Source organism: Triticum aestivum, chromosome 2D (assembly GCF_018294505.1).
Source record: "Triticum aestivum cultivar Chinese Spring chromosome 2D, IWGSC CS RefSeq v2.1, whole genome shotgun sequence".
Taxonomy (NCBI): domain Eukaryota; kingdom Viridiplantae; phylum Streptophyta; class Magnoliopsida; order Poales; family Poaceae; genus Triticum; species Triticum aestivum.
This window is the reverse complement of record NC_057799.1, coordinates 593,026,304-593,053,065: the sequence shown is the minus strand read 5'-3', so window position 1 is coordinate 593,053,065 and position 26,762 is coordinate 593,026,304. Positions and strand designations below refer to the sequence as shown.

Sequence of the window (26,762 nt, the reverse complement as noted above, 5' to 3'; positions counted from 1 at the left end):
TTTTTTAACATTGTTTTGAACAGGTGAGCATTTTTTCAGATTGCATACATTTTTTAAAAAGGGAACATTTTTTCGAATATGTGAACATTTTTTTAAACTTGAAAGTTTTGGAAAACACAAACATTGTTTCAGATGTGCAAAGGGAATATTTTTCAAATTTGTGATTTTTCTAAAAACTTGTAAAAGAATTGAAACGCGAACATTTTTCAAATTTCCTAACAAATTTTGGAATAGGGAATATATTTTTAAATTCCAAAACAGTTTTTGAATTTACGATTTAAAAACGGGTTTTTGGGAATAATATTTAAAAATACGAACATTTGAGGAAAATCCCTTTTTAAATATGCTTTTTAATTCCAAATAATTTTGAAATGCCTGACCTCTTTTTAAGAGGGAATTTTTTCTAATAGAAATAAAAAAGTAAAAATAACCAAAAGGGATTTTTTTTAAACGGACCTGAACTTGTCAGGACCTTTAACTTTCTTGACCAATTTTCCTAGCAAATGGGCTGGCCCAGGTCGGTCGGTCCTGCGACGAAGCAGAAACGCCCGATTCTCGGATTCGTGGGTCTTGGGCTGGCCTTCCAATCCGAGCGATATACCCATATCCTCACTGTCCTTGTCGCCAGCCCCTAAAAAAAGACTCCCTTAAAAAAAATACTGTCCTTGTCGCCTGATATTCTTCTGGCTGGAATGGACGAGCCGAGCTTACCGTGGACCCATTTTCCCTTTGGCTACAACGACATGCCGTCAGTTTTCCAATTCCTCGGCTGACCGGTGACTGTGAGCACACACCAGCCATCGCCTCCCCACCTCCACAGCGTTAATCCTCAATCCTTTCCACCCGCACCCTTCAACCTTGAAAGCACCTTACCCAAAAAAATCCATGGCTGCCAAGATCACCTCATGCTTTACTTTCCTAAAGGAAGCGCTGATCCTGCCCACGCTAAACCCCAAGCTGTTCGCACCCGTGCTCCTCCTCTTTGCCGTCACCGCCTTCCTTGACTCCTTGGAAGATGTCGTGTTCGTCCAGCCTCTCGTCGACGACATGGGCAGCCGTCTCATCACGGTCAACAGCACCGACCCCTTGGGCGCCGAGTACACCAAGCTCACGGAGGAGACAGAGCCAGGCGGTACAGAGCTCCTCCTCATCGCCGTCTCCGAGGTGATCGTCGCCCTGGCGGTCGGCTTCGTCAAGAAGATCCTCGCCCTCTTCGCGGCCTCCACGACCTACTCCGGTGGCCGCTACTCGCTAGCAGCGCTCCTGCGTGAGCTGGTCAACGGGAGGATAAGCCTGAAGGGTCCTTCCATCACCATCGCCGTCGTCGACGCGTTTGACTTCGCATCGGCGGTCCTGGCCGCGCTGATTCCCACTCCCGCCCTGATGGGCGGGCTCTCGAGGGTGCTCTCCGTCCAGGGTCTCGTCTCCCACCTCGCGAACCACGTCTCCCTCTGCTTCACCGTCGTCGCGCTGGTGGGCGTCGCCGTGTCGGCGGTCGACCGGAGGTGCCGCGGCATGCGCGCGCTCCGGCAGGCGTGGCGGCTCGTGACGCGTGTGAGGAAGAAGCAGGGATTCGTGCTGGTGCTCGTGGCATACCTCGGGCCTACCGTTGTGGCTCCGCTGCACGGGTTCGCTCTTGGGTATGCCAAGAGGAGCACGGCGGCGTGCTTGTGCTTGCTGGCGGTGCATGCTCTTCTGTCTGGCGCACAGGAGCTCTTCTCCTTGGCGGCGGCCTCGGTGTACTACTACCAAGCCATGGAGAGCAAGGAGGTGATCGATGCCTTGTGGTTATGCTAAGATAGTAAGATTCCTTCCGGGGAAGGAAATGCACGACCCTCATTTCGTTTACTGCTAGCGCTAGAGAGATGAGTTGATTTCTCGTGTGATAATGAAATACGTGGGATTATATTTCAGTGTGCTAAATCTCACATAAATTCTTTTAGTATGTTAGGGCATCTTCAACCCTGACTCTCAAACCACCCGCATACGTCCGGAGTATTTTGGGGGAGAGAACAGGCGTTGTGGGCATCCAGATCGCTGCCACGACAATGTCCGACACCCCGGACCCACCCAAAACCCTCTCCCTCTCCCCGCATTCTTTATCACCCGAAGTGGTTGCCACACATTCATGCCGCTCGAGAGCGCGAGTGCCGCATTCATGCCGGCTCAGAGCGGACACGACCTCTCATGTACATGAGAGGACGGGATGGGTCAAATATCTACCGCATTCAAACGGGCAGCTCGTTTGTCTGCCTGCCGGCATTGAACAGGCCCGCCGGTGGAGAAACCACTCCGGCGTCCCCATTGACACACCACATCGCTTGTCCTCACTGGTATCTGCTATTTAAACGAGGCAACTCACGGCACAAACCGCGCCACAACACATACGCTCCACGTCCTCATTTCATGCACCACATCCGCTATGCCCGCGAGCGGTAATGTGTTGTAGGAGAGCCTCTCGATGGAGTAGAAGCACAAGGTGGCCGCCCTTGCGGCCAGTTGGCAGCGCCGCCGTGCGATTGCACTAAATCGGGAACAAATGGGGCCACAACGAGAGGCAATTCGTTTGTCTCGCTATGCATATATCTGCATGCGCACGAAAATGGGGAACGAGAACGTTTTCTACCGCAGACTTGTTTCATAGCTTTCAACTGAGCGGCAGACCCGATGCGACTGACCGATAAGCCGATGTTAATAGCTGGTCTAATTCCGCGATAAAAGAGCTCTGTTTCCAAACAGATTTGTCCATATGTAATCGAGGGCGGCATGCGGACCAGCTCCCCGGAGGTCTCCAATGACTGACCTGACAAGGGAGACGGGCTCCGACGATGACTCGGCTTCGGAGCCCCCACCGGTCCATGTCGACTTGACCATGCATGGAGCTGGTGTATGCACACTTCAACGACACCATGGCGGAGGAGTAGCCGACGCGCCGTCGTTGTTGGCGTTATGGCAGGCGCAGGAGGATCAGCAGTACAACCTCTCCCTCCTCGAGCAGCATCGGCTAGTAGGGGGCCAAATATACGGCGAGTGCAAGCGAGAAGGCAGTGGCGGCAAAGAACCATAACTTCGTAGCCGAGCAGCGGGCGCTCTACGAGGCCTAGCGCGCTCATGCCTCTAGCAACGCGGTCATGGCGCAGCCGGATGCGGAGACGACGCAGGCGATCGCGAACGAGTACGCCAGCAGCCGACGTTCTTCCTGAAGCTACGGCTCTTCCAGCGGTGTCTGCTTTTTCGGCTAGACCATATTCTTGATGACTTCTCCTCCGTAATCAACTACGAAAGGTCAGAGTCTTAGAGTCTAGGACTTGAACCTTAGTGAGCTGGCCAGCATGTACTTGTACTTTTGATTTGGTTAATAGATTGTTTTCAAAAGAAAAGAAAAATGTTTTTCTTCCACTCGGAGAAAGGAAAGGCGATCTCGTCAAGCCGCCGCCAGGAGAGTCTCCTCCAGCGGCTCCCCTCCGCCGAGGACCTCGGTTGTTAATGGTGAGGCGGGTCACCGGATCCATGCCTGTGGATCGTTTTAGGCCCTAGCGGCTTATGCTTTTATATTGTTCATTGTTTTGGCTGCGGCGACGGTGATGACGGTGTTGAATAAAGAATCTTCAGATCCTTCTTCGACGAGTAGATACACCCTATGGTTGGGGATGGATTTTGAAACCAGTCTGTTCAAGCAAGGATGGCGTGGGGAAGGCGACATGCTCGTGGTGGACTTGTGTCCTCAGGCTCCGACGTTGCGACGGCGTTTTCACCAACACCGGCGCAGAGCTTGGGAGTTAATCTAGGAGCGGATGCAGATTGTGGTCTGCATCAAAGGCATCTGGAAGATGGTGGATCGTGTGCTGGGTTCTTGTTCGTGGATGACATGTAAGGTTTCCTTATCTGACATCTTAGTCGTGTAGCGGTACCAGATCTGGAGTTTGATGGTGTGTCTAGGGTGTTGCCCCGGTTTGATTCGATGAACGGTAATGGCTTCGCCTTTGGTGAGCCACATTGGAGGTCCGCAAAGCAACATCTCAGCAATGGAGCCGTGTCGAGCTCGGGTGAGGAGCCGATCCATCGTTTTTTTCTTCAGTCGCTGATGTGATGGTGCGAGATACGGGCGTTGATGTCCAACTCAGATGATTATTTGGTATTGATTGTAGTTTCCCTTTTTGATTGGTGTTACTTTGTGCAAAGACTAGCGTTTTGCTGTTGTTTTTAGTTCTGATAGCTCGGTATTTACGTGGCTTGTACCATGATCTTTAGGATTTAAATGAGGCAGGTATTATATCATAAAAAATTGTTGAGAAAATGCAAAAATGTTGGGCGAGCCATGCCCCCTGGAGTTCTGTGTCCTTCTACACATGATTAAATGTTGTGTGAGATTGCTATAAAGTCCCCCCCCCCTCAAAAAAGACTAGGGTTTCTTTGCCCCCTATCGGCGCCACCGGTCCGCCTTGTCTTCGTTGGCCTTAGGGCCATGGCAGCGCGGTGGATCCCGGCCTTTGCCGGCGGGAGGGCTTCGTTTTTAGATGTTCATTCGAGTTTTGTTAGGATTTGTGTCCGGTCAAGAAGATGAGACGATGTCAGCTCCCCGAAAATGGAATAAGGTTCTCCCCATCTAGCCCCCGTCCCAGTGGTGCATCTAGTATTGTCGATGGGCGTGTGGAGGTGTATCTCTGGCGGATCCGTCTTTGGTGGATTTGCTCGGATCTGGTCGCAGCTCGTCTACGTTCGTGTGTTTTCATTTTGGATTCTTCCTATCTATACCACTCTTCAACAGCGGTGGTTGCTGTTCTAGTGCGCTGGTCATATGGGGTCTTAGCATCACGACTTTCCGACTATCTACTACAACAAGTTTTGCCAGCTCCAATGAGGGAAGGGCGATGACGACGACACGCTTTCGGCTTGATTTAGTGTTTGTAGTCGTCGCTAGATGGTTTACGAATCTAAATATAATTTTTATTATTTCTGGTGTTCGTAGTACTGTCATGATTGAAAATGAATAGATCAGATGTTTTCTCAAATAAAAAAATTGACGTGCAAATCACGTACAACCAAGGATTTGGATCCCAAGTGCACGTTTTTTCTCGCGGGGCACCGAAATTCTCAGTTACCGCAGTAACCGTGAAATCGCGAAAAAAATTCGGACAAAATTTGAATTTGAATTTTTAATTCATTTTTTTTCGTATTCTATAGATAAGACCTGAACTCCAATTGTACAGCAATCACCGTGTGGCGAAGTGGATAGGTCGTATATGTGTTTCTCTTGCCGTTAGGTCGCTAGATCAAATCACCCCAGCAACAGAGAGACCTGATTCAGGATCATGCTTCAGCCGAACCTATGGTCTATGTCGATCAACCATGTATAGATCCTCATGAATAGTGTCTAAAAATCAATGACGTCGAGCGTAGGTTCGGCTGAACCATGGTTCCGTAAAACATTTTCGCCCAGCAACATCCTTTTTCACAGCATCTTCCTTTTTATCCTAAAAATTGTGGGAAAAAAAAACAGCTATGACACTCAAACCCAAGACCACGGGAAATACAGCTGTAAGCCCACGCTAACCACTACACCACGGCCGACTACCTATTTTCTGTTCCTACCGTATCTAACCTAACTATCAGAGTTTTTTTTTAATTTCGCTCGGTACATAGGTTTCTCGTGGGGTGGCGAGAAACGCGGTAACCGGGCGGTATCCGAATATTCTGCCCGGTACCCAAAACCTTGCGTACAGCTGGTATACATTTTTTGAACAAGGACTTGTATACATTGTCACACGAAGAAATCAAAGCATCCCTCTATAGCATTATAACCAGTATTGGATGAAGGACACATCTCCTTCCCCGAAAGGAATGTGCTCTTAGCATAACCGCAAGGCATTGATCACCTCCTTGGTCTGCATGGCTTGGTAGTAGTACACCGTTGCTGCCATCAGAGAGACGAGCTGCAGCGCACAAGACAGAAAAGCATGCACAGCCAACAAGCACAAGCACACCGCCATGCTCGTCTTGGCATACGCAAGAGCAACCCGGTACAGCGGAGCCACGACGGTCGGCACGAAGTGCGCCACGAGCACCAGCAGGAGGCCCTCCTTTCTCCTCACCAGCGTCACGAGCCGCCACGCCTGCCGGAGCGCCCCCACGCCGCGGCACCTCCTGTCGACCACCGACGCGCCGACGCCCACCAACGCCACGGCGGTGAAGTAGAGGGAGGTGAGGAGCGCGATGAGGTAGACGAGACCCTGGACGGAGAGCACCCCCGAGAGCCCGCCCATCAGGGCGGGAGCGGGAATCAGCGCGGCCAGGACCGCCGACGCGAAGTCAAGCGCGTCGACGACGGCGATGGTGATGGAAGGCCCCTTCAGGCTGATCCTCCCCTTGACCAGCTCGCGCAGGAGCTCGGCCAGCGAGTAGCGGCCGCCGGAGTAGGTCGTGGAGGCCGCGAAGAGGAAGAGGATCTTCTTGACGAAGCCGACCGCCAGGGCGACCATCACCTCGGATACGGCGATGAGGATGAACTTCATGCCGTCTTGCTTTGGCCCCTCCATCTCCATGAGCTTGGCGTATTCGGCGCTCGAGAAGTCGGTGTTGTTGAGCTCGGTGGCATGGCCGGCCACGACGTCGGCGAGAGGCTGGACGAACACGAAATTGACTATGTGGTCAAGGAAGGCGGCGGCGGCAAAGAGGAGGAGCAAGGGCGTGAAGAGCTTGGGGTTTAACGTGGGGAGGATCAGCGCTTCCTTTAGGAAAGTAAAGCATGATGTGGTTTTGGCAGCCATGGTTCCTTTTTGGTAAGGTGCTTTGAAGAACTGAAGGTTGAGGATGGACTGCCTAACGCTGTCAAGGAGATTTGTACGTTGGCTGAGAGGATGGCTGATATATGCTTTGCTCACCGGTCAACTGAGGAAGAGTTGAAAAAGGAACGGCACGTTGTTGTCGCCAAGGGACGACTTGGAAAAACCAAAAGAATCAAAGTACGACCCGCCCGCCGGGAGGAAATTGCAGAAACCACTTGTACAGCTTACCAATTATTGGTGTTTGCCCGATCTGTCAATTATGTCACTTAGGGTGGGAGAATGGTCTGCACCTTGTATCTAGCTGCCCTTTCACGGCTGGAATCTAGGGCTATTGCTTGACGATATATAATTTTCCATTCAACCTCTTACCTATTGCTCATACTGGCTCTATATTGAACTGGTGGTAAAAGGCTTTGGATGGTACAGGCAGGAAAAATGACCTATCATCACTTATAATGGCGGTGTCCTGACAGGTCTGGAAAGAAAGAAACAGCCGCATATTCAACCACAAGGCAAACCACTTCCTGAAGATCGCTGAGAACATTATCAATGAGCTGAATTCTTGGAGAATCGCTGGATTCAAAGGAGCACAATGGACAGGCGCGAGATAATTTCTTTCTTTCTTTCTTTTTCTAGTGTACATTTGTATAGCTTTTCCTTCCCCTTTCTGGCTGTCAGCCGTCCTGAACATTGACATGTATCTCTTGGGGTGTCTCATCCTATCTTAATGAATGAAATCAGCATAATGTTGTTTTTCGTCAAAAAAAATTATTGGTGTTTGCTATACAGAACACAACTGTTAGTCTAACTAGTTGCAACCAGGTCCAATGAAAATAGTAATACTACTCTGCACACGGCCAGTGAGCTCTGGCGGCGGCGAGGAGAGTAGAGGAGTGGAAGCTTGGTGCGGTGACGGCTAGGGTTTCCCCCCGTCGCTCGTGGGAGCGACGCTTGTGGGAATCAGGCCTCCGTCATCGCCACAATTCGCGTCAAAGTAGACCAACCACTCTTGTGGCGGCTAGGGTTACAACCCGATTACTGCTCTCAGGCAAGGATCACTCTCTGCTTTATATATAGCCATGGATGTCTGAAGGTGAAAGGAAAATAATAGTAAGTACAATAAAAAGTGAAAAAGGGGCGCCAGCCTACTGGTTGAATGACGGCTCTTGGATGAAAATCGTGTGGCGGCTGCTTCCTCTCTTCAGCGTCGGATGTACCGGTTCGCAAGCTTCATCTAGGGCGTCAATACTTGATCTAGCGGCTACGATGTTTGTCGGATGATGAATAGCTAACTGAAGAAGAACTGGGCCTAACATAAGGCCCACTAAGCTCGTGGAACAACATCAACGCCGACTACTACCTCTTTACCTTGACATTTACCTCCTCTTTACCTTTCATCAAAGAGATAAATTCTTCTAGCTTGGTTGTCAACTCAGGGCTATTTTCTTGTATAGCATTCACCTTCTTGGTGGTGGTCCTTTCAACATGCCATTGGGCATGGTTCACTTGCATATAATCTAGTATCTTCTTGACATTTTCTATGGGGTTTTTCATGATTGTTCCTCCTGCAGCTGTATCAGGCATAGATTTTAACATATGATTCAAGCCATTATAAAACATACGAAGGATTAACCACTCTTCCATTCCATAATAGGGGCAATTTCTTATAGCTTATTTCAATCTATCACACGCAAGCGCTAGTGGCTCACGTTCCTCTTGCTTGAAACCTGTAATCTGAGAATGTAATTGCATGATTTTTGCAGGTGGGAAAAACTTGGATAAAAATTTGCTGCAACAAGCATCCCAAGAAGTAATACCGCCTTTAGGAAAAGCTAAAAGCCATTCTTTATCTTTTCCTCTCAAAGAGGAAGGAAATAAGCGAAGTTTCAGAGCATGAGTCATGATCCTTTATGCGTGTCATGCTGCACAATTCACTAAAATTATGTAAATGCATACCTGCATCTTCAGAAGCGGAGCTTCCAAATTGTTCCTTTTGAACCATGGAAACTAAGTTTGGTTTCATCTCATATTCTGCAGCTGCAACATCAGGTTGTGCTATAGGTTCACGCATGAAATTGTTGCTAGGAGTAGCAAAACTCCCAAGATTACGAGCCATAGTAACTTTTTGGATTTTTCTACTGACAAGACCTGCAACAAAGTAAAACTTAAACTAAAACTGAAAAAGTAAAGACAAAAATTGAAAAATTAAAATTAACAAAAACTCTAAACACAAAGACTTGGAATACTAAACTCCTCCCCGGCAACGGCGCCAGAAAAAGGGCTTGATATCTCCTTTTTGTTGACCTGGTATTGGAACTAAAAAGAGTATCCCACACCTATTTTCCCAGAGGTGACCCTGGGTTATTGAACCCACGAGAGGAAGATTTTCTTGAAGCGATGGTCTCTAGCAAGCTTTTGTTAAAGTGTCAAATCCAACTTTTGACCGGATCAACAAGAAAATATTGATTCAAACACTTATAATAAAAAGAAGGTACATGGATGAGGTCTAAATGCTTACAACCATGTATTGGTGTTGGGATAAAAAATGATATTAGTTTGTGCTCGGGAAGTCACCCATCAAGAGGTGCTTGCTTCGCTTGGAGTGGGGGATGTGTCCAAATAACATCCTGACCGGCATGAGTCCTCCATCAAGAATCAGTTGTCCTACCAAAGGCCATGTACGTCTCGGGGGGTTGCCCTGGTAATTAATATAATAATATCACACAAAAGCTTTGGGCGTTCAATGACTACACCTCATGAATCCCCAAGGATATGATTCACGTTACCCTACTAAACCTTACTGTCACCGATGTTCGGTATAACACTTCACGGTCCCCTTGCTCCTAGCCTCGCCGGTGCTCGATCTCCATGATCCTAGGTACCTACAGGGATGAAGATCGCGGGCAAGACAAGAGATACTTCACGATGCAATTTTATTTACACACACAAGACTTTGTGTCAAAGACTTTCATTGATCCCTTCACCAAATACCTGGGGCTGTAAGGCTCATGCCTCACCCCATACCTTACCGGGTTACTCACACATGGAGATCGGATCGCGAGAAGAAATCATTGAAGAACACATCTTGAGATTGATTGGTTGCAATATGTCTTACAATAGATGCCTTGTGCGATGCACGATTACAGGTATGAACTTGACGAGAGAGGGCTATGGTGGTGGAGATGGCTATGGAGGTGAGAATGGCGGCGGCTAGGGTTTGTGGATGAAGATGATGAGTGGGTTGTGGTTGTGCTCGACGCTCCTCCTCTGCCTCTTCTGTTGACATTTCGACATGGTCCACTTAATAAAAGTTGTTCATGTGGACGAGTTGCTTCGGTTTCCACGGCAAACGGCCACTCATGCGAGCGCTCGCGGTCGCATGGAACACCGTCCTTTGCTCTGGAGTCCTTCTAAGGCCTCCTGATGATTCATTTCTTCTCCATTTCCCTTCATTTCCTTTCTCCCACGTGATATCTTTCCTTTTTAGCCCATTTCATGTGGAAAAAATTATTAAAGAGAGGATTTGTGGTATCCTTTGCATTCATTGTTCATTAGTGGCAATATCGAAGCGAATATCTCTTTTTAGTGAAATATCTTGGTTTAAATAAGGTTCAAATGAGTGTAAAAATATCACTCGTCACTATTACATAAGAAATCTCATTCAATTCCGATCTACTTCCATGTGCCTACGGAGGAATTAGTCACACTATGGACTTTTCGGAGATTGGATGCAATTACTAATTCATGATCTGGCATGTACAGACTGAAAACTTCATTCTCGATTCTATGAGAATTTTTATGAAAGCATTTCATTTGCTTCTCTTCAATGGAAGTTTCATTTCCCAGGACGTATCCTAATGTTTGGCCTAATTCCTTGAGCACCATGGAATTGTTGCTGAAGAAGAGTTGGGATTACGACGGCGATGAATCCTTCTCTGCGGAGCTCAAACTAGACTTCATATCGGATCTCCAGATGAAGAACAAGAGGTGGCGGCGGCTCCTTAATTATCATAAAACACATTAGAGATTTTTTGTGATTTTTTCTAGCATATATAGGAATTTCAGGCGGTGGACGAGGGGCCCACACGGCCTCCTAGCGCGGTCAAGGGGTGGCCGCGCCACTAGGCCGTGTGGAGGCCCGTGGTCCAATTTTGACGAGAAATATATCATTATACACAATATCAGGCCTCGGGGATGTATCCGGATCGGTCAACCTCGTTAACAATCTCGGTGTCGTGCTCGTGTGATTGTTTTAGTCCTCGGTAGATCGACTACGCCTCTCAGACTATTCTAATAGCGATGAAATGGGATCGAACGTGCCTTAAAAATTAGCCTAGACAGAATGACTGAGAAATAGGGGGAAAGAAAAAAATGCAACAAGTAATTATAAGTCAACTCACTAATCATTTTTTGCACTACATATAGTTTGTGCATCGCTAAGCCGGGTGCAATTTATCGGGTGCTCGGCTTATAGCCACCACCGTCATGGAGCCGTTAGTGGACGGCACGCATGCCTCAATTGGCGGTTACGTTTGCCGTGTATGTTCAATAAGTCGAGTACTTTTTCGTGAGCCTCACGGCTTATTAAGCAATAAGCTAAGTATATTATATAAGCCGAATGTCTTCTTAGCAGATATGCAGCTTTTGTAGAAATAAGCCGAGTGGTTTTTTCTTTTGTCATGTGTCCTGTTGTATATACTCGGCTTATATGCAAATAAGCCATGAACTCGTGCTTTGACACGGCGTACAACTTTATACTCGGTGACGTATATTCTTTGATGTAGTGTGTACTACCTCTGTACCAAAATATAAGACATTTTCAAGGCAAAATTAGCCTAAAAATGTCTTGTATTTTGATACGAGGGAGTACAACTGACTAGTATACATTGCAGCTATAAAAGACAGTACAAATTGTCGCACGAGAAATCAAAGACCCCTCTAGCATTATAACCAACTTGGATAAAAAAACGAGACCTACCAGGACTAGCGCATAACCACTTGATGAATGAGAGGCACTTGCTTTCCCGGAAGGACCGAAGGAATGTGATCTACTCCTTCCGTTCCAAAATAGATGACCCAACTTTATACTAACTTTGTAAAGTTAGTAGTATAAAATTGGGTCATCTATTTTAGAACGGAGGGAGTAAGTATCTAACATAACCACAAGGCATTGATCACCTCCTTGCTTTGCATGGCTTGGTAGTAGTACACCGTGGCTGCCGTCAAGGAGAAGAGCTGCAGCGCACAGGACAGAAAAGCATGCATAGCCAGCGAGCACAAGCACAGCGCCATGCTCGTCTTCGCATACACAAGAGCAACCCGGTACAGCGGAGCCACGACGGTCGGCACGAAGTGCGCCACGAGCACCAGCAGGAGGCCCTCCTTTCTCCTCACCAGCGTCACGAGACGCCACGCCTGCCGGAGCGCCCCCACGCCGCGGCACCGCCTGTCGACCACCGACGCGGCGACGCCCACCAACGCCACGGCAGTGAAGTAGAGGGAGGTGAGGAGCGCGATGAGGTAGACGAGACCCTTGACGGAGAGCACCCCGGAGAGCCCGCCCATCAGGGCGGGAGCGGGAATCAGCGCGGCCAGGACCGCCGACGCGAAGTCAAGCGCGTCGATGACGGCGATGGTGATGGAAGGGCCCTTCAGGCTGATCCTCCCCTTGACCAGCTCGCGCAGGAGCTCGGCTAGCGAGTAGCGGTAGCCGGAGTAGGTCGTGGAGGCCGCGAAGAGGAAGAGGATCTTCTTGACGAAGCCGACCGCCAGGGCGACCATCACCTTGGAGACGGCGATGAGGATGAGCTTCATACCGTCTTGCAATAATGGCCTCCCCATCTCCATGAGCTCCGCGTATTCGGCGCTCGATAAGTCGGTGTTGTTGACCGGGGAGACATGGCCGGCCACGACGTCGGCGAGAGGCTGGACGAACACGAAACTGACTATGTCGTCTAGGAAGGCGGCGGCGGCAAAGAGGAGGAGCAAGGGCGTGAAGAGCTTGGGGTTTAACGTGGGGAGGATCGGCGCTTCCGTTAGGAAAGTAAAGCATGAGGTGGTTTTGGCAGCCATGGTTCTTTTGGTAAGGTGCTTTGAAGAACTGAAGGTTGAGGATGGACTGCCTGCCTGACGCTGTGGACGAGCCGAGGAGATTTGTACTACGTTGGGGGCGGGAGGGGATAGCTGATACTCCCTCCGGTCCTTTTTAATTTATACTATATAAGTTTTAGTCAAAGTATCATACTTTACTTTGACCAAATTTATAGAAAAAGTACAAACATTCACAATGCCAAATTAACATTGTTAGATTCGTTAAGAAATGTTGTTTCATGTAATATATATTTAGTATTGTAGAAATACTTTTTAATAGATATTTGGTCAAATTTTACAAAATTTGACTTAACTCAAATCTAATATGCGGAGTAAAAAGGACCTAAGGGAGTATATGCTCACCGGTCAACCGAGGAAGAGTTGAAAAAGAAACGGTACATCGTTGTCGCCAAGGGAAGACTTGGAAAACCAAAAGAACCAAAGTATGACCGCCCGCCGGTGGAGGAAATTGCAGCAATCATTTGTACAGATTACCTTTGGTGTTTGTTATTATAGTATACTCCTCTCGTCTCAAAATAAGTGTCTCAGATAGTCTAACTAGTTTCAGTCAGGTGCAATGAGAAAACTAGTCTGCACACGGCACCGCTGGACTAATCATCCACGGTTTCGCCGGCCTCAAGATTTGTTTCCCTGACAATGTTATTTGAGGATGGACTGCCTGACGTACGTAGGGGGAGGAAATGGCTGATACTTATTTGCTCACCGGTCAACCGAGGAAGAGTTGGAAAAGTAACGGCACGTCGTTGTGGCCAAGAGAAAATCGATCGGTCCACGGAAAGCTCAGGCCATTAAACCATCTTCCTTTGAAGATTCGTTAGCTCAACCTTTCCTGCTCCACCGACGCAGCGATCGAAGCATCCTCAAGAAAACCCTATCGCCGTTTTTTCTCGACCATGTCCTGAATTTCCAAATTCCGTCCGCAGAACGCGGCCTCAGACTGGATTATGGGCTTTGACGCACATGTACGCCATGGACTGGACGGCCTCCACACGATAGTACACGTACACGCTGGCCTCTCCTTGGCGAGCACGCACGGCAGCTCGACGCAGGCCTACTGGACGGCGTCGACGCAGCCGTATACCATGACTGGACGCGCTGGGATGATCCCCTTGGGTGTCCGAAACCTTGTCAACCTCGCCGACCAAGAGCTAGGGGAGAACAAACTGCATGGTCCTATTCAAGAGGGGATTGGGAGAATTAAGAACCTGCAAACATTGTTGCTTGAAGAGAATGACCTCTCCGGACATATACCATTGTCTTTCGGCAACCTCACACTGCTCCAGAATTTCTCCATGTCGAACAATAGAATCCACGGCCCCATTCCTAAAAGCCATGGAAACTTGCAGCAGTTACCTAGCCTGGACTTGTCCTCTAATCTACTTACTGAGGTTTTCCCTGATGAGATCTTTAGCCTTCCTTTGTTGACAGATTTTCTATCTCTGTCCAATAACTATCTGTCGGGTGTTCTTCCTCCACAAGTTGGAAAGCTGAAAAATATTGCAAGTTTGGATCTGTCAAAAAACAACTTGTCAGGAAAATACCAGGTACACTAGGCGATTGTGCAAGTTTAGTGTAGCTTTGGATGATAATTCCTCACAGGGGGTATTCCCCCACCACTTGGTAATTTGACAGGTCCAGACTAAATCTCACAAAGAATGATCTGTCTGGCAGTATCCCACTTGAGTTGCCGAGAATCAATGGGTTACAGAAGCTATACCTGGCACAAAATAACCTGTCCGGGGGCATTCAACAACTTTTTCAGAACTTGGGTGCTTTGATTGAACTGGACCTCTCCTTTAACCATCTGGACGGTGAGGTGCCTTTAAACGGCGTGTTCGCGAACATGACTCGATTCTCAATAGTTGGTAACAGTGGGCTTTGCGGTGGCATTCCAGAACTGAAATTGCCTCCATGCCAGGTAATTTTCCATGCACCGGACACGTAGCTTACCGAATCAGTTGCAACACAGATGGGAATGCATGCTACGAAAGACAGGGTCGAGTCTGATACATCAACAAAGTTGCATAAGAAGAGACAACAATTGCTTCTTAGTATTCTGCTTCAAGTTGCCGGCATTGCTACATGCCTATGTATGTTACTGTGTGCACTCTTTATGTTCAGGCGGAAAATGACAGTGGACAGGATGAAAATTGCTGGCCTCGGTATGTTGGGTGAAAAGTATCCCAGAGTTACATACCATGAAATGTTTGAAGCTACAGATGGCTTTGCACCTGCCAATCTGATTGGTGCCGGAAAATATGGTTCCGTATATAAAGGAAACATGTCTATTCCATCTGTCAGGAATGGTGTTCACTCTTCACCAAGCTGGCTCTGCCAGAAATTTCTTGGCAGAGTGTATGGCTCTCAGATGAGTTAAACGTCGGAACCTGGTAAACATTATCACCTGCTGCTCTACTATTGACTCCGGTCGCAATGACTTCCGAGCCCTTGTGTTTGAGTTCATGCCCAACTTTAGCCTTGACAGATGGTTGCATCCAAGAACAGACGAGCCGTGGCACAAGTTGAGTATTGTCCGCCTACTGACCATAGGGGTCGATGTTGCAGATGCACCAGACTATCTTCACAGCAATAGTCCGCCATTAGTAATCCAATGCGATTTGAAGCCTCGCAACATCCTCCTTGACAGTGATTGGACTGCAAAGGTTGCCAACTTTGGGCTTTCAGAAATCATCGACCCGACTCTGCTAAAGGTCCAGCCATACGACGATGATGATACGAGGTTGAACAATGCATTAGTTTGCTTAGCTTCTGTTGCAAGAGTCGGCATCTTGTGCTCAAAGGAAACACCATCTGAGAGAATGAACATGAAATATGTTGCCGCAGAACTCCACAGTATCAGAGACAGAATCAAAGGTGCGGCGATGGAATCCTCTTCCCCACAAAAGAAAATGGAATCCTCACAAGGAATGCCCTTAGTGTAAACACCAAGTATCCTTCTTCTATAGGTCATTCCCTATTGAAACTTCTGTTGTACTACTAGTATATATGGAAGCTTCCCTTGAGAAAAATACAGCATCGCATACCTAACAGAAGTCTGAGATAGCCATACAGCAGCACGAATCTGTCAATCAAAAGGTGGCACTATCAGACATCGAAGGGAGATGGGCAACTTTCATGCAGATGTACATCCAAGGGAGTATATAACAATACTCCTTGGGTACATCCCTTGTTAACAGATATATGAAGTTTATCTGTACATCCAAGGGAGTATATAACAGTATGGTACAGATGATAATTATCTAATTTACAACACAGATGTACAAATCGTTTGCTCTTGCTTCCCATAAAACAAAGGGAAGGTGAGAAGGAAACTCAGGCACTATTGTAACAACTGTAATTCTATACAAGCCTCTGTTCAATTCAGAACCTAAATTATGAGTGGTCCTGCCAAATGCCTTGTCATCAAAGGGGCAAATACGTGAACCGAACTCTATATACCTCAAAAGTAATATAGTCCATTTCTTTGTCCACTTTTGTATGGCAGCTGCTGAACACTAGCAAATGAACTTGGCCATAAAACTAAATCAACGTTCTTCCCGACGGGCCTTGTTTGGGTCAGAAACCATGTCCATCATCATTTTCTCTGGAGAGTCTTCCCAGTTGCCAAAAGCTGCGAGATCAATCTGAAAAAAAAAGGAAGGGAATGTTATGGACATTTGAACAGTGCTGTACATTGTAGAGAAGGGTCCTTGTTTGCTCGGCGTAGCACCTTTCTCCGCTGCCCTGAGAAAATATCCTCCCTCTTCTTGAAAATATCCTGTTGCCGCTTTGTTGTTTGTCCACCAAGTCCCCATACTTCGAAGTCAAGTACTGAAGCCTCAACAGGTAAATAACCCTACATCACATTAATGGAGTAATATCATAATCTGCTTTCAGTGGCATTTTGGACTGTGAGCTAGGCTCATGAAGTATTTATTTGAGGCCACATACTGCTGCTGCCAAAGCTTGCAGATTTCAGAAGAAAAACAGTGATATGCAGTTATGCCCTACAGAGGAAAACTTTCATAACCTATAAGTAATTTACATGGCCAGTTGGCCACTAAGTGGTTATCATCCATCTACCCTTGTTGCCTTTTGCACTATGTTTGGATTTTAAAAGCACTTTGGTTTTGCTACTTTGGGGTAAATAAATTAGCTAATTCAAACAACCTGTAGTTCAGAGCCAAGACAGAAATGAAGGTTCCTTGCTGACAAGATTACGGAACATGGGAGCAACAAACTGGACCTAAGGCCTTGTACAATGCTAGGTGCTTAGTGAGGTGCTTAGAAAAATAAACCGGGTTTTCCTGAAGCACCAGCGCCTATTTCTACATGAGAGGCGCCTAATTAAGCGTCAACCCTCTACAAATAAGCACCAGTGCTTAAAGAAACACTGGTTTATTTCTCTAAGCACCTCCCCTAAGCGCCTTGCATTGTACAAGGCTAAGAGTTCTTTCGAGATTATACTAAGGTGGTTATAGCAATAACAATGAGATATTTAGTCAGAACTATCAAATGTGGAATTTAACCTGATTGGGAATGAGAGAACCATGTTGGTAAGTCTTGTCAACTGCATGATGGCGAATTGTAACTTTAGAGAAGTCCTCGTCGATAAAGATCCTCTCGTTTCCAATTGATCCGCCGAATGCTAAGCCAAGAGGCTTTGGCGTTGCCTCATACGTCTTTAGCTGAGTATGCAGGTGGCAATACATGATGTTCTTCTCCTTACCTGCTAGATTAGACAAACAGTTAGCTACAATCAAATGTGGCAAAGGACATAACCAACAAAAGTCATACCCGATGGCAGAAGCATGCGGAATATTGGATATGTGGCACATAGGAACCCAGAGCTACCATAGAAAGTGTCTTTGTTCTCAAATCCATCCTCAGTTAATACACCAAGTCCCCATTTTCGGCCAGCATCAACATTATCACTACCAGCTTTCGAGAATGCCGAGATTAGAATTAGCGCTGGTCCCTTATACCCCTCAACACAAGACCAAAAACGGCTCAGACCTTTTCCATGAAGCGATGACCTACAAATATGTTCTAGATCAGGATTACAACTTATAATGTAATCAGGTCCTGACAGGATTTTACAAGATCACCTGATAACAACTGAAATTTACAATCTGGACAAGAAAACTAGCTTACAAAGATAATCACAACAATATGAAGCAAAAAAAGTAACCTATAAAGAAGGTCTTCTGTGTCCATTCCAATGACAGATGCTGACAAAAACTTTTCACTCAATGTGTTTCTGACGCTGAGAGAGATTGACCATGCCCTCCCACGTGTTAATAGATATGCATCAGAAGTATCAAAAGTTGTGTTACCAGTTGAAACAGAGCTTTCCTGCTTGTAAGAAACAACTCTGGTTAGAAGAAATATTATGCCGAGTTTAAGCTTCATTATTATAAAGTCATCAGATATGATTCTAAATAATTGGACAAAACAAATAAAGATTCATAGTTGAAGCAAAATAATGAGGTCATGAACTCGGTGAGTTCTGACTGCATGAGCTTCAGTTTAGTGCTAATAAAAAATTCTGAAGCAACTAACAGTTTTTCTAAACGATTTTCCCAGCCTCTGCATTGGAGTTAGTTATCAATTATACACCAAGCTCAGAATCTATGTCTGGATATCTTCACAATTCCTACCTGGATTCTTAAGTGAGTTCTGAACAGCCACATATATAGAACAATACGAATTTTCTAGCAAGCACTGACAATCTACATAATGCAGAACTTGCTGATAATTTGTAGAATCAGAGTAGCCAGGACAGCTGATCATGAAATTAAGTGCTCTGGCAGCACAATACCTAAGATACAATATAGTCAAAGGAAAACATGTGTATATATAGAAATTTTCCCATCATTTTGCATAAACAGGGTCTAATTGTCTAGGTTTTCGATCCGGTTTTCCTTATAAACTGGATCAATCTCATGGCATTAAGGCCACTTTGAAATATATTCAGGTGGGGAGCCTCCCCCCCCCCCCCCCCCCCCCCCCCCCTGACCATTTCAAAAAAAAATGTGGCACATCAAACGGCAACACAGTTGATACTAAACAAGCTATTCAATCTTTTAGGATAGCAACTAATTCTGCAATGCATAACCGAATTACCTTCGCTGGATCAGCCTCAGACGACCGGAACCTGTCCTGCACATACCGCGAGAGGCAGTTGCCAAGCCCGGGGACAGTCGAGATGACCCAGGACGTGAACTCCTGCACCGAAACCCCCTTCCCGGCAGAGGAAACCTCCCAGCCCCAGACACCGTCGTCATCGGCGACGGCGCCCGCGGACACGAGCGCCGACAGCACCAGGTGCGACACGTCCGGGAGCAGCACCGGCTCACCCTTCCCCCCTTCCTCGCCGCCCGAAACCCTCGGCGCCAAGCCGCTCCACGCCATGACCCAGCACATGGACAGCAGCACGGCGATCTCCCCGGGGGCGAGCTCCCCCACGACCTTCCCGCCCTCCTCATCCCCGCCGCCGTCCTCGTCGGGGCGGAACTGCACGCCGCAGGGCGCGCCCGCGTCGGCGCAGGCCGCGGCGTACACGCGCAGGAGCAGCGCCAGCGGCAGCGAGGCCCGTGCGCGCGCGCAGCAGGAGTTGAACCCCCTGAGGAAGCCGACCCAGCCCCCCGCCCCCGCGTCCTTGGAGGCGCCGCGGGAGAAGAAGAGGGAGGCGATGGTGGGGCCGAGGCTTGCAAGGAGGTCCTGGAAGTGCGCCGGAGTTTCAAGAGGGGAGGCGGAGCGGAAGGAGGCCGGCGGGAGGGAGAGGGTCGCGGCCAGGTCGGGGGAGCGGGAGAAGACGGCGCGGAGGAGCGGGAGGGAGAGGGCCGCGGAGGCGAGCGCCTCCTGCTCCCGCAGCTCGCGCGCCTCCGCGGGGGCGCTGGCGGTGGAGGGGGACCCGCCCATGGCTGGTGGTGGTGGTGGTGGTGGTGGTGGTGGTGGTGGTGAGATGTCGTCGGCGCGGCGGGGGTGGTGGAGTGGGGATCGGGGAAGAGGAGAGGGGCGAGGCTCTTGGGGGTTCGAAGGGGCGGAGAGGGGAGGGTGGAAGGGGCCGCGTGGCGGCCTGGGAGAGGGTTGGATCGCGGGCTCCAAGTGTTTGATGGATTGCCGACGCGGTAACTCAAAATTGGGTGATCTGGAGTTGAGAAGGAAGTTTGGAAGTTTGGAGGTGGAGAGGCTGTGGCCTTGTGGGGGCGACGATCCGTCGGCGAGCGTGGGATATTCGGAGGACGACGGTAGAAGAAGACGGAGACGTGGACTTATAGTTTACGCTGGCCTTCGTGGGAGGCGTAACCAAGTTTGTTAATAACCAAATCAATCGCGGTCTGTTGATTGCGTGTTCAAATGTTTTCTGCTGATCACACTAAAACATGCTGTAGTCATATCTATCTAAAAAAAAACATAGTCATATCTGCAAGAGGCTAATCTGTCGCACATGTTTGTTCCTAAAACATTGGGCAGATATTCACAAGGCCAGGGACAATGAGGCTGATGGAGCAAATGCTCTTCAACGCCCGACGGTGCACTTGATGTTCTGTACTGCCGTCGGTCTCATGAATGGTACTAGTATTTCTTACAGTGATTTGTATTTCTTACTGCAGCTTTAGATGGTGATAATATTACAGCAGTGGCAGGTCCAGATGACCACCATCAGGTTACAACTCCGCTACCTGGGTAGGTACAATTGACTGAAGACACACAGCATCATGCTCCATTTGCTAACACTAACAAGGAGAACAAAACACATCACCACACAGACCGATCAATGCTGCTGAGACCCTTTCTTCGCTGCCACGGAAGCAGAGCAATCCTTCTTGATGTTCCTCAGCCTAGCGACCACATCGCTCATGCTCGGCCTCTGCTCGTTAGAGTCGGCCGAACAGTCCAGACCCAGCTCGAATGTCGACACAAGAAAGTCGCCCTTGCAGGCAGTGGAAGCCAATGCCGATGTAGTAGTATTCATCTCTTCACCTTGCAGCAGCTTCTCGTCAACAACATCGACGAGCCTTGCTGGGAATGCTCGCGAAACCCACTGCCTGAGGCTGGATTCTCCAAGGAACATGGGGTTTGTGGGCCTCTTGCCGGTGAAGACTTCGAGCAGCATGATCCCAAAGCTGAACACGTCGCTCTTCCGTGACGCCTTCCCCATGTACGCAAGCTCTGTACGAAAAAGAAAAAAAGTCGATAGCGTTAGCCAACCAAAGTAACAGCAGCTAATTTCTTGGCAAACGAATTGCTCAGGCATGGTCGTACCAAGTACGTACCTGGGGCCATGTACCCAATCGTCCCTGCCATACTCGCTGAGACCATGGAGGTGTCATCGCCTACTAACTTCGCAATGCCAAAGTCGGCAACATGCGCCGTCATGTCCTCATCAAACAGCACATTGCTAGGCTTCAGGTCGCGGTGTAGGACAACCTGACAGTGATGATGGTGCAGGTACTCCATTGCCTCCGACACGCCAAGCATAATGTCCAGTCTCTTGATGAATCCTAGTGGTTCACTATTTTCAGTGTGCAAGTGCGTCTCCAAGCTACCATTGGGCATGTACTGAAGCAGCAGTGCTCTAAAATCCAGGTTGGAACAGGTATTCAATATCCGTATCAAGTTGCGATGCCGGGCCATCCGCAACACTTGACATTCAGCATCAAAGCTCCTCACGGCCTGCTCGAATTGCATGTTGAGCACTTTTATCGCCACCACCAAACCATCGTCCAGTTGGCCCTTGAAAACTTTTCCGAAACTTCCAACTCCAAGTAGGTTGTCCTCATTGAAATTTTCAGTGGCACGAGCAACCTCATGGTAGGACACTAGCCTATGGCTGATTGGATCAACTCCATCAGCAGCAGGTGTTACCTCTCCCTGCTTCAGACTGTTCCTTCTTATCAGCAGGTATAAGCAAATAGCTATAGCCGCCAATGTTAAAGCAAAAGAAGGTAGTAGGATTTTTAGTAAATGTCCATTATTATCAGAGTGAGAGGTATCCAGGCATGGCAAAAACCCTAAACGGGGAGCACCGCACAGACCAAAGTTTCCTATCAGAGATTGCAAGGTGATGTTTCTGAAAACACCTTCATCTGGTATTGAACCTTGTAACTCATTGAAGGACAGGTTCAGGCTTGTCAGGTAGGTTAAGTTTGACAAGTACTTTGGGATGGTACCCGAGAAGTTGTTGGAAGATAGGTCCAGTGTTCCTAAGCTAATTAAATTGCGAAAACTGTATGGAATAGAATTTTGAAATGAGTTGTGAGACAGGCTTAGGTAAGTTAGCATCCGGAGCTGTCCAAAGGAATCTGGAAGGCTGCCAACCAAGTTGTTGTTGGAGAGATCTACTTTGTTAATCTGCTTCATGTGGCCGAGATCAAAAGGTAATGCACCAGTCAGCGAGTTATGGGACAGATTCAGTTCAACAAGGTTATTAAGAAGAAACAAGCTTGCTGGCACATGTGAGGACAGATTGTTATAAGACAAGGAAATGTATTCCAACAAAGTGAGATTACCAAGGCCATCTGGTATAGAACCAGAGAATTTGTTGTTGTAGAGAAATAATTGTACCAGTCTCTTGAGCATACCAATTCGCGCCGGGATGGGACCAACAAAGCTATTCCCTGAGATGTCAATCCTCTCAAGGTTCTCCATAGTCGTGATGGATTCTGGGATCGACTGGCTTAGTTGGTTGTTCATAAGGATCAACGAGCTGACACCACTTAGATTTGATATTGTCGATGGAATTCCTCCTGTCAACTTGTTGCCAGTTGCATCAAAAATCACAAGCTTCTTGGAGAGGTTTCCAGTATAGTCAGGAAGGCCTCCACTGAAATCATTCACCTGCAAATTTATGAGACGGAGCTCCCTGCAATTCGAGAGACCATCCAAGAAGCCAAGCTCCCCTTGGAAGCGGTTTGATCCAAGATCGAGGAGTTGTAGTGATCTCATATTCCCAAGTGTTGCTGGTACTGACCCGGTCAGTAGATTGAGGGCCAACCCTATTGCGGTTAATGATGTCAAGTTGCCAAGAAAAGCAGGAAAAGAACCTGTGAGTCCATTAGATGAAAGCTCCAAAATATTGAGCTGTGTCAACTTGCTCAATTCAATTGGGATCTCTCCATTCAGCTTGCAGAATGAGAGGTCAAGCCTGGTGAGCATGGTAAGATTCCCAAGAACACGAGGGATTTGTCCAACAAGTTCGTTCCCCCCAGCTAAAAGGCCGGTAAGGAACGGCAGCTCACCCAGCCATGCCGGCACAGGACCCGTAAAGAAATTCTGAGACAGAGAGATGATCCTGATGTTCTTGCACGAAGCAAGGCCTGAAGGAATCGGACCTGTGAAGTAGTTCTGAGAGAGGGATATTACTTGCAACATGGGGAGACTAAGGCTGCCATTGCTGCCAGGAACAGGGCCAGTCAGATTGTTACTGGCCATATACAGCATCCTAAGTCTAGACATATTGAAAATGGCCGAGGGAACTGGTCCAGAGAGCTGGTTTCGCTGCAGGCCAAGGAAATCAAGCATGGGCAAGGAGCCGACGCTGTCAGGTATCGACCCAGACAGACTGTTGTTCCCAAAGGAGACATAGCTTAGCAGAGGTGTGTTGTTGAACAGATGAGCAGGTATCGGACCACTCAAGTAGTTGGCATGCAGAGCTATGTAGGCAAGGTTGCGCAATCCTTGCATCTCCATTGGGATTTGACCAGACAGCATGTTGCCGCCCACATCAAGAACTTGGAGACCTGTAAGGTTCCCAAAGGTAGATGGAATGGACTGAGACAAGCTGTTGTGTGCAAGATTGAGCCGCCTAAGGCGACGCAGCCGGCCGAGGTCGGCGGGGATGGAGCCGACGAGGTTGGAGTTGGTGAGGTTGAGAACAGAGAGGAAGGAGAGGTTTCCAAGGTGAGGGGCGAGCTGACCATGGAGGGGCACGCCTGGCAACTCCAGGGCGGTGACGCGATGGCGTTGGCGCCGGCCGCATGACACGCCGACCCAGCGGCAGAACGACGCATTGGTGGTCCAGCTGTTGCGGAGGACGCCAAGTGGGTCGGACAGCTGCCCCTTGAACGCAAGCAGCGCGTCGAGGTCAGTGTCATTGCTGCTAGGAAGGGAAGGAGCAGCGAGCACGGTGGCCAGCAGCGGTACTAGCGCGAGTATAATGAGGCGAAATGCCATGGCCATGGACAGTGCTGGCTAGCCAAGCTATGAGCAGCAACCATAGAGTACTCTCTTCTTAAGTAAGGAAGAGTGGAAGACCCTGACTTGGTGAGCTTGTGGAAATAGTCAATGCATACCTTGAGAGAGTAAACAAATTTGTTCTCCTGCAGCCTAGAGAGCGACTAAAGCATTGCCTTGCATACACACATGATCAATTTTCAAATCCTAAAATGCAAGACAACGACCCCTCAACAGTTTTAGTCGTGATTGATCATCGCAGGTTCACACATGACAACAACTTGGATTGCATGGTTTTCTCCTCTGGACATAGACTCGGCATTCTGTGGGATGAACTCTGCTCACACTTGACAGCAGCCTGTTATTGTGAGTAGTAGTATTGAATAGCTTTCTCCGACAACGACTCCAGTCATAAAGCTGATGCACAAAAGTCGCAGTTGGGTCATTGGGTGGTGTTGGTCATATACAGTGTACGGCTATTTGGTTGGTATTTTTCAATGGATTCGGAGTCCCAATCCTCCCTTGTGTCAGCCCCGGAATCAGCTTGATCAGGGTTGAAGATAGGTACCTAGATACTGACGACGCTGGGAGGCATGAGCCTCACTTGGGTCCGGCACCCCTTGACCCGCGCCACTCGCCGGCCGGAGGCCACCGAGCGAGGAGGTCGTGGAAGTGCTCCGGCGGGTAGGGGATCTCCGCCAGGTCGGAGGAGCGGGAGAAGACGGCGCGGAGGAGCGGGAGGGAGAGAGAGGCGGAGGCGAGGGCCTCCTGCTCCCGCAGATCGCGCGCCTCCGCGGAGGCGTTGGCGGTGGAGGAGGACGCGCCCATGGCTGCTGCTGCTGGTGAGCTGTCGTCGGCGCGGCCGAGGTGGTGCCGTGGTGGAGTGGGGATCGGGGAAGAGGAGAGGGGCGAGACGGGGCTTTTGTTTTTGTTTTTTTGTTTTTTGAGGGAGTGCGAGACGGGGCTCTTGGGGGTTCGAAGGGGGCGGAGGGAGGAGGGGGCCGCGTGCCAGGGGAAAGAGTTGGATCGCGTGTTTGATGGATTTGCCTAAAAAAAACTGTGATGGATTGAACCCGTCCTGCCTCTATATAGCTGGCCAAATAAGCCGGGCCCACTAGACCGACCCGCGAGCACGGCGGCACTGCCCGTCATGCGCCAGGCACGGCACGGGCTAAACAGGCAATACCCAGTACATGGCATGCCCTGGGTCGTGCTTGGGCTGCTAGGCTGAGCACGCAGGCCGGCACGGCACAGACCGATTATCTTTTTTATTATTATTATTATTATTATTATTATATATATACGGTAAAGCTATTTTCCTGCCGACTGTATTTTAGTAACAGGTACATACGATTCCATCGCCGTTTGATATGGGACTCGATCTGTTTCCCGAAATCACTAATTAAGGAGTACTCGTTGCAAAGAACATTCCACTTTCCAGGTCGCGACAAGTGGCGCACATGCAGCGCACCACTTGTCGCAACCTGCGAGTTTTCTCTTTTTTCGTAGATCCGTTTATTCAAAACGTTTTATCTCTTAAATCGTGCGTCCAAATCTCGAACCGTTTTCACCATTGGATTCCTCGCGTCGAGATCTTCAAAACTAGATCCCATGTTGATAGGTTTTGACGAAATTTTTTTCACGAAAAAACCGGACGCAAAAAACCGGGTGAAAAACCGAACCGGGAGCATGGTTTTTTCCCTTTCCGAAAGAGGCACGCCCATGCCTCTCGCGAAATCACAACCGTGCCTCTCGTGGAAGCAAAACCGTGACTCTCGTGGAAGGAAAAAACAGAAAACGCGTTTTTTCCGTTTCGGAGAGGCACGGCCGTGACTCTCGCGAAAGCACAACCGTGCCTCTCGCGAAAACAAAACCGTGACTCTCGCGAAAGAAAGAAAAACAGAAAACGCGTATTTTTTTTTCCTTTTCGAGAGGCACGGCCGTGACTTTCGCGTAAGCACAACCGTGCCTCTCGCGGAAGCAAAACCATGACTCTCATGAAAGAAAAAAAAACAGAAAATGCGTTTTGTTTTTCCCTTTCCGAGAGACACGGCCATGACTCTCGCGAAAGCACAACCGTGCCTCTCGCGGAAGCAAAACCGTGACTCTCGCGAAAGAAAAAAAACATAAAACGCATTTTTTTTCATTTCCGAAAGGCACGGCCGTGACTCTCCATAAAGCACAACCGTGCCTCTTGCGGAAGAAAAACCGTGACTTTCGTGAAAGGGAAAAAAAGAAAATGCGTTTTTTCACGCAAAAGAAAAAAAATTCGAATTTTTTTTTGATCGAAAGCTAAGAAAGACCGGGGGAAAACCAAAACGTCGAAAAAACCCGAAAAAAAACCGTTTAAAAAGCCGAAAACGCGTGCGGAAAAATAAAAAATAAAAAACCCGAAGGGAGCGTCCAGAGCGCGCCACGTGGCGAATGGCTGAGAGCGCGACAAGTGGCGCTGATCATTGCGAGGCTCCCGAAAGAGCGCTCGTTAACTAGTTGCCCCCCTGTTTTCCTGATTTTTTGACAAAGCTGACTTACACGTCGCGAACTCACGATCCAACTACCAGCCCGCAATCCACACACATGTCCTCGCTTTTTTACCAGGTCAACTTGTGATTCGGCCCGTAATCCCCGTGCTTGCCTATTTTTACAGGGTGAACTGGTGATCCATTTTTTTGGAATATGGTGCAA

At 48.5% G+C, this 26,762-nt stretch overlaps 5 protein-coding genes and 1 pseudogene across 5 annotated transcripts; 2 read left to right on the top strand and 4 right to left on the bottom strand.

The window, feature by feature from the left end:
* The first annotated feature begins 790 nt into the window (after positions 1-790).
* On the top strand, positions 791-1,896 carry LOC123054789 (uncharacterized). The gene has a single exon (XM_044478633.1). The coding sequence runs from the start codon at positions 886-888 to the stop codon at positions 1,795-1,797; it is 912 nt and encodes a 303-aa protein (XP_044334568.1). The 5' UTR covers positions 791-885; the 3' UTR covers positions 1,798-1,896.
* Positions 1,897-5,708: 3,812 nt separating this feature from the next.
* On the bottom strand, positions 5,709-7,106 carry LOC123050231 (uncharacterized). The gene has a single exon (XM_044473054.1). The coding sequence runs from the start codon at positions 6,765-6,767 to the stop codon at positions 5,850-5,852; it is 918 nt and encodes a 305-aa protein (XP_044328989.1). The 5' UTR covers positions 6,768-7,106; the 3' UTR covers positions 5,709-5,849.
* Positions 7,107-11,532: 4,426 nt separating this feature from the next.
* On the bottom strand, positions 11,533-12,951 carry LOC123050230 (uncharacterized). The gene has a single exon (XM_044473053.1). It carries the CDS (start codon positions 12,855-12,857, stop codon positions 11,937-11,939), a length of 921 nt encoding a protein of 306 aa, XP_044328988.1. The 5' UTR covers positions 12,858-12,951; the 3' UTR covers positions 11,533-11,936.
* Positions 12,952-13,978: 1,027 nt separating this feature from the next.
* LOC123054787 (probable LRR receptor-like serine/threonine-protein kinase At3g47570) lies at positions 13,979-15,920 on the top strand (annotated as a pseudogene).
* Positions 15,921-16,008: 88 nt separating this feature from the next.
* On the bottom strand, positions 16,009-20,001 carry LOC123054786 (uncharacterized). The gene is made up of 6 exons (XM_044478632.1): positions 19,023-20,001; positions 18,088-18,251; positions 17,694-17,932; positions 17,426-17,625; positions 16,627-16,752; positions 16,009-16,540 (listed from the first exon to the last, which is right to left on the bottom strand). The coding sequence occupies exons 1-6, from the start codon at positions 19,818-19,820 to the stop codon at positions 16,442-16,444; spliced, it is 1,626 nt and encodes a 541-aa protein (XP_044334567.1). The 5' UTR covers positions 19,821-20,001; the 3' UTR covers positions 16,009-16,441.
* Positions 20,002-20,483: 482 nt separating this feature from the next.
* LOC123054785 (probable LRR receptor-like serine/threonine-protein kinase At3g47570) lies at positions 20,484-24,095 on the bottom strand. The gene is made up of 2 exons (XM_044478631.1): positions 21,179-24,095; positions 20,484-21,074 (listed from the first exon to the last, which is right to left on the bottom strand). The coding sequence occupies exons 1-2, from the start codon at positions 24,081-24,083 to the stop codon at positions 20,677-20,679; spliced, it is 3,303 nt and encodes a 1,100-aa protein (XP_044334566.1). The 5' UTR covers positions 24,084-24,095; the 3' UTR covers positions 20,484-20,676.
* Positions 24,096-26,762: the final 2,667 nt, after the last annotated feature.

Excerpts from the sequence above, each read along its gene's own strand:
- LOC123054789 (XM_044478633.1), top strand. The coding sequence starts at position 886 with ATGGCTGCCAAGATCACCTCATGCTTTACTTTCCTAAAGGAAGCGCTG.
- LOC123050231 (XM_044473054.1), bottom strand. The coding sequence starts at position 6,767 with ATGGCTGCCAAAACCACATCATGCTTTACTTTCCTAAAGGAAGCGCTG.
- LOC123050230 (XM_044473053.1), bottom strand. The coding sequence starts at position 12,857 with ATGGCTGCCAAAACCACCTCATGCTTTACTTTCCTAACGGAAGCGCCG.
- LOC123054786 (XM_044478632.1), bottom strand. The coding sequence starts at position 19,820 with ATGGGCGGGTCCCCCTCCACCGCCAGCGCCCCCGCGGAGGCGCGCGAG. Across the intron at positions 17,933-18,087 it reads ACAGAAGACCTTCTTTATAG|GTCATCGCTTCATGGAAAAG; the intron begins GTTACTTTTTTT and ends ACATATTTGTAG. Across the intron at positions 17,626-17,693 it reads CCGCATGCTTCTGCCATCGG|GTAAGGAGAAGAACATCATG; the intron begins GTATGACTTTTG and ends CTAATCTAGCAG.
- LOC123054785 (XM_044478631.1), bottom strand. The coding sequence starts at position 24,083 with ATGGCCATGGCATTTCGCCTCATTATACTCGCGCTAGTACCGCTGCTG. Across the intron at positions 21,075-21,178 it reads GATTGGGTACATGGCCCCAG|AGCTTGCGTACATGGGGAAG; the intron begins GTACGTACTTGG and ends TTTTTCGTACAG.